Here is a 7,334-nt window from a genome sequence, read left to right on the forward strand (position 1 = left end):
CAACTTTACAATTTCGTTTTTTATATCATATATAAAATTCAAGTCTACAATAATCGAATATAAACGTATAGGTTAACTATCAGTGGATGTAAAAATATTTTATGTAGATATAGAGTTTATCATATATATATGGTAAATGATGAAAATTTAATATTATAAATCTATAACTATAATTGATAAATTTACTCCAAAAATGGAGTGGGAAATGGAGTATGAATAAAAAATAAAAAATCCCTCTATTTATAGAATAAACTTTTATTTTTTGTTCATATTTCATTTCCCATTCCATTTTTGGAGTAAATTATGAAGTAAGGATAAAGATGGTCTAACTATACCGCCTGGAAAATAAATCCATCATTTACTACAAATCTACTATAAAAAAACATATCTACCATTTTATGCTAGAGGATTAAAATTTTCAAATAAAATGTTTTACTTTATATTATTAATTTTATTAATATGACTAAAAATGTATTTTCTTTCCTCTTTTCAACAACTCATTTTCCCATGCAATCTGAAAGGCTCTCGTTTGGATTAGATCCTTCGCTGTCTTGATAACTATATCCTTCAGAGAATTGCATGCACTTCGCTGTCTTGATAACTATATCCTTCAGAGAATTGCATGCAAACTGATCAAATATTTTAGATACGTACACGGTGCGAAAGTGCTTGGTCAATACATCGTTGCGATACATATATAATATATTACTGTTATAGTAAATTTATAGTATAGTTTTTCTAAGGGCATTAAATTAAAATATGACACGTTAGTTAATTATCCAAGCGGGGAGAATGAAGTTAACACAAACCGCGAGAATGGAGTTTACAAAACTTGCAAAAGAAACGTCTAGACGGGGTTAAGAAGCTAACAGATATTTGATTCGCACTGGAATAAGAAGAACGCTTCTTGTTACGCGTCCCAGTAGCAGAATAACCCTTCGGAACAAAAGTTGTACAATCTGTTCCAGCACGATCTGTAAAGAAGGAGACAGATGTCTAAGATAATATCTTCGACTAAGGGTTTTAAATTAATAGTAGCATACTAGTAATCTCAGCTCTTATTTGTATTATTTAAAAGTATATTGATACACATCCAGCATATAACGCTCTTTATTGAAATATATATGTATACGTCCTGAATACACGTGTTTTTGTAGATAATCATTCATTAGTAGGGCTTCTGGTTCACATAATTCCCAGGAGGATCATAGTTGCAAACGACGAAAGTTCCACCATTGTTACACTTCGCTTTGCCACATCCGAGTTTCACTGAGCTTCTCCAAACAATCTGAGTGCAGTGACCGCACTCTCCGTTGCACGTGTTCGAAGGGTAGTCGTAGTTAGCCTTCTCCTCAACCCACAGGTTCACGGCTCTGACGCCAGATAAGTCGCCACTACTCTTGGCCAAGTTCTCCCCGTAAGATCCAGTGGAATGTATGAGATTGCAGTCGCTTCTTCGTAGGTCTGCGTAATTCTGAGCAACGGCTGCAAGGGTCTCGTTCCACTGCATGGGGCCTACGCCTACCCCTGCCCGCGCCTCGCTGTGAACCCTTACATATTCTTGTGGGCTGTCTTGGGCCTTTGAGGGAAGAAGAGCTCCTACAAAGGCTGCTAAGAGTATCAGAAACCTAAAATTGCTAATGACTTCCATTTTTTTGGTTGATACTGGCTACTTCCTAGCTTTACTGGGTTGTGATTTTGGGGTTTGTGGAAACATGGTTTATATAGAGTTTTGAAAACTATCTCGCGTTTCCGGCCAGCATAAAGAAATAAATAAGGTTTTAGTAAAGAAATATATCATAAAAAGTTGAAGAAAAAATCTTCAATGTTAGAGCATTTTAACGGTGGTATGTAGGTAGAGTTTTCAGATTAAATAAAATAAAAATAATCAAAAAGTAAGAGAAAGTAAGAGATTATGCATCTCATTTACACTTTAACCATCCTTTTAGAATTCATTTGCCACTTGTATTATTAGCACTGGCGTAAATTTGATTTGTAACTAAATTTTTTAAAACAAAATTAATCGGTACTACGGGGTTTTTGGCGTTAGCCATGCTCTCTGTAACCCTATTTCATTTTATAATCTAAACATCATTTTGAAGTAAAATATGCTCAAATTTCGCTCTATTTTTAACTTCAAAATGGAATAGTGGTTAGGGTTACTCTATTTAAGGATGAATCCTATATATTACTCTATTTTGGAATTGAACATTTTTTATTTATAGAATGGTCTTTTAAATTTTGAATGTTTTATTTCATGCTTAAATAATATTTTAAAATTCTACAAAATAAATATAATATTTCATAGGAGATTATTTAATAATTTTACATAAAAATTGCATAAACAAATAAAAATACCAAACTAAACATAAAACTATAAAATAAATAGAACATAAACATAAACATAACATAAAATAAGTGATTTAATAATCCGGTAAATCATTTCTGGAATTGCCATGCTCGGTGAAATATTGCTCAATTTTAGAAAAAAAGGTGGATAAAAAAGTCATTATTCATTTTGAAATGCATTAGTTGAACATATGTGAGAAATAATATTCTAATACTCATTACTGAACCAAAATATTTTATCTTATATATTTTTTTGTAATTTATTGTACTTTTAATAAGAAAATTTTAATGTAAATAAATTATATTTTGTGGATGTTTTATAAACATAAAAGATTTAGGGTTAATTGGTAAGTTTTTGTAAGTAGAAGGTGCTAGTAACAATTATTAATTAAATAGAAATACAATTCTTTTAGAATATTCAATTTTGGAGTGAAAAATGGAGCAATACATTGGAGTAAAAATCTACTTCATTTTGGTCTTGCATCATTTTAGAGTAAAACATGGAGTAATACATTGGAGATGCTCTTAATACATCAACATTTCTAAAAAAAAAAAAAATCAACATGTGTCCAACTATTAATAATAGATAAACGATTTTATTTAAACATTGTAAAGATCCTTTGAACAAAAAGATAAAGCAATATAGAGGCTTCAAATTAAATTTTAAGACACCGTAAACATATAACTATCATATAATAAATATTTAAATGCATTTTTCATTTATTTAGAGCAATTTGATCATCATTGTTAAACTATAACATATATAAATAAATTTTAATGCAAACAAAAAAGAAACTAATTTATGAGAAAATATGACCATAATTATAAGTTAAGCAGTTTGAGAAGTTGGAAAACAAAACTTCAGATTATTAAAAGAAACCATGAAAAAAATATTAAGTAAATAATACGAAAGCTAATTATAAAAACAGAGAGAAAAAATGACAAAAATATATAATGAATTGAAACAGTTAAAACAACTATAATATTCAAATTTGGATAAGTGACAACTGTTGTATGGGAGGGATTACAGGTTAAAGAAAAATGAAAACTACTAAGACCATTTTTTGATAAATCTAAAACTATTATTTTAAAAACTAAAAAGATAGAAATAATATCACCTTTTGAAAATTATATTAAACAATTAGGCACATTTTGACATTTTGACACTTTTTACTTTATATAAAGAGATAATAGGCTAGCGTGCCCTTCTATGGTTTTTCATTGACTTCAAGAGCATCAACATCCCTAGAACTTTAGGGGGGGTTTTTAACAAAATGTGGGATCCATTGACGCGTGGATCCCACAAAATTTTTAAAAACCACTTCCAACAAATACCAAATAAGAATCGGTAATTGGGGGGTTTTGGCACTGTTTGCGGATCCCACCGACACGTGGCAACCCGCAATTGGCTCATTTTTAATTTTTTTTTTTTTAAGAAAAAAAAAAACCTAAGGATCGCTTATGCGATAATCATGGTCTAAAAATTAACTAAACTTTAATTTCTTTACTTAAAAACTCACGCAACATTTTTTCTTATGTGTTTTTCTCATGTTGTCACTAATTATTATTTTTGCTCATCTCTGTTATGTGAGTGTTCAAAAATACGCTCTCTAAGGGAGTCTAGACTCTAGAGGCTGATATAATATACGTCTTCGTACTGTTTAGTGGTCTCTGAAAATACGATTTCATAGTTTTGACAATACAATTTTTTGGTTAAAGTCAGACAATGTGATCTAGCCGTCTTGATATGAACATGTATAATGTCACGGTTTTGATAAAAAAACGTGCTTTTACGATCTTTAGGAAATGTGATTTACTTTAAAATGTCATTTTTACTTTACGTGAAAAAGTGATTTTCCTCATTCGATAAAAATATATATTGAAATTCTCACAAAAATAAACAAATTTAGTGAGAATACAGTTTTACAATTTTGGCGAAAAGTGATTCTTTTATAGGAAATGAGTTTTTGTAACTATGGATGAAAATGTGACTTGTGATTCTGATGGAAAATGTGATCTTGTAGGAAATCAAGTCCACCAACACTTGGTATTTTCTTAAACTTTAAGTCTTATAAAAAAATATAAATATCTGAAAATGTTTTGGAAGAATGCATAATACGTTGGAGGGTAAGGAATAGATAAGCATTAGGAAAGTATAATAGAGAGTAAGGAATATATCTCAGTCGTTAGATCAGTTTTCTCTCCACCGACTCTTGAGCAGGTGGTCATGTATATAAAAGGTGTGATGAAAGCCTCATTTGTAACACATATCCAAGAACTTAATGAGAATACACTTCTCTAAAGCTCTCTTCTACAACGTGATACTCCCTTTCTATGCAAAATTCAGGATTTTGGTTAGAGGTTAGAGATTGACTTAGTAACTAGAAAGAGTATAAAGGTGCTAATGCTGCACGTTCCGATTCAATAAGAATAAGTCTGTGACAAGTGGTATCAGAGCCAAGTCCGACCATGATAAGGGGATTTTATCCGATAGTATGGCTAAACAAAGTAATGACAAAGAAGTTAAATCGATGTCCGAATTTCACAAGGAACACAGAAGGGAGACCACGTTCGCTCATGTAAGAGGCTGATGAAAAAATAATGTTTCCGTGAAGTCTTCGGAACGAGCATAACTGATTTACGAAGAAAGCTCGAGAGGGTTGAGCACAGCGTCACCGAGCTTGAAAGTTGAGTGTTCAACAGGTTTGACGAGGTCAAACACAATGCTGCCGACTTAGACTCCATGTTTGTTAGACCGGAGGAGTTGGTTACTTTATCCATTTAGGCAGGGCCGTCTAATAGCACGTGCAAGTGGAGCGATCGAACAGGGTCCGAGTATAAAAATATAAAAAAATTAAAGAAATTTAAACAATATATACATAAATTATGGTCACAAAATTACTAATTTAGAGTTTATAATTTATAAAATCCGTTAAACATATATAAATAAAACTACTAATTTCTAAAACCATTTCATTATGATTTAAATTTATCGTTAATATTTCTGAACAGGTCCCAAAAAAAATTGAGACGGCCCTGCATCTAGGCCTTTCATATCGAAACATCATAAGACCAACCAGTGGGAATCCAAGATGATTCTGACTGGGTGCACAATATAAATTTTACCAGTGACAATATATATAAATATATATTTGAAATTAACTAAAGAAGACGCTGTCTTTTAAAAATTAAGCAGGAGGGATTCGCAGATCCTCTAAACGTAAATCATATTATGGGTGGATGTGCACCCGTTCTCTCCTTAGTAGCTTTGCCCCTGGGACCAACTACTGACCACGTTGCCATCTATCATCCATCAGCAGAAAAAACAAAGCATCATGACTTATTTCTTGCAGCGACTATGATATCATTGTGGTGGAATAATCAAAGTCTGCTAAAATTAGGCTCTTTAAAGCCATTCAAATCTTATCTTTACCTCATGATTCATTGAAAGATTTTATTAAATTTCATAAAAGAAGACAATATGTATTTCAATGGCGACGAATATGTCCAATACTAGTCTAAGGGTTTCTTCGTTTCTATGTCTGGAAAATCACATGCGGCAGCTAAGTTCATCATCCAAATTTGTTAGCGTATTCGTATTTGCGTTTAGATCCAATTTATTGGTTTGTTAGTTTACAAAAAGAAAATTAAAAAATGATTAGCTCTACACCACCTATAGGTCATCACATGACCACATATTTATACATTACTAATTACTCATGTATTACACAAACTATATAACTAACATGACGATATACATCTAACACATGTTATATACTACTAGTAAACACCATAATCATATTTTTGTTGCAAAAGTAGTAGATCAGACGTTGAAATCATGTACAACATTGTAAAATTGTCTGATCTAAAAGAAAACCTGATAAAAATTAATTTAAGCAATCCAAACAGCCTAAAATATGTTGGTAAAATTGGAACAGTTCGGCTTTTTATTATGAACGAATCATTTTTTTTTAATATTGGATTGTCGGATTTCAATGTCCGTACCATTTTTAGGCACCATAAAGTATGATTATGGTGTTAACTACATGTTAACTGATAAATGTTATTATTTTAATCATATTGTTTGTATTGTTCTAATTAGTGTCTAGATGTGTACTGATAAATGCTGGCTTGTAATTAGTGTGGTTGACAGCCATTTTTTTTTTTTTGACGGCAGACAGCCATTTTTTTTAAAACACTATTGATTTAAGTTTATATTAGATGACATAAAAGGCTATTTTACATTACTAGTTTTTTGTGATTAATTTTTTGGTGAAATAATTATTTCATCGAATTCAAAAGAGAAGTTAGTGGAATACTAACTGGTCGAGCTCGCCGAAGGATTTTGATCAGATTAATTAATTATCAAATAAATTTTTAATCGATTTTTCAATGAAATACTATATATTATTAATAAGAGAAATTAGTGAAATACTAATCAAATTTAGTTCGTAGTAGAAATAATCTGAATTATAAGATAAATATAATAAAATTAATAGTTATTATGGGATTCCATAATTATGTAAGCCAAAATAAGGCTCAAAATTTTTAATTCCAAAATGCAGTAAAACATTTTGCAACAAGCTGCGTTCAAATTCCGCATTAACATAAACTAGATCTTAATCCGCGCCCCCGCGCGGGTGTTGGATTTAACTTGCGTTTAATGTAAAACTATTAATTTTATAAAATGTCCATTTATATTTTTATGTTTTTGTAAAATATATTTAGAGTAGAATATATTATATTATAATATAGATGTTTGATAATAATTTTTTATATGTACGTACTATTATATTTATAATTTTATAACTTGATGCAATTTGATGTAATTGTAATATTCATATATTAACCTATTGATTTTTTATTTATTTAAAAATGATTTAATTTTTTACAGTAGGCTTTTATGAATTATTAATAATTTTATGATATTTGATTTTCTTGAAATTTGTATTGTAGCAGATTAATATATATTATATATTACAGTT

At 30.2% G+C, this 7,334-nt stretch overlaps 1 protein-coding gene across 1 annotated transcript; it reads right to left on the bottom strand.

Moving 5' to 3' along the window:
• Positions 1 to 1,140: 1,140 nt before the first annotated feature.
• Positions 1,141 to 1,675, bottom strand: LOC106333875 (pathogenesis-related protein 1-like). The gene has a single exon (XM_013772264.1). The coding sequence runs from the start codon at positions 1,649 to 1,651 to the stop codon at positions 1,169 to 1,171; it is 483 nt and encodes a 160-aa protein (XP_013627718.1). The 5' UTR covers positions 1,652 to 1,675; the 3' UTR covers positions 1,141 to 1,168.
• Positions 1,676 to 7,334: the final 5,659 nt, after the last annotated feature.

This window comes from Brassica oleracea, chromosome C3, assembly GCF_000695525.1.
Source record: "Brassica oleracea var. oleracea cultivar TO1000 chromosome C3, BOL, whole genome shotgun sequence".
NCBI classification, from domain to species: Eukaryota; Viridiplantae; Streptophyta; class Magnoliopsida; order Brassicales; family Brassicaceae; genus Brassica; species Brassica oleracea.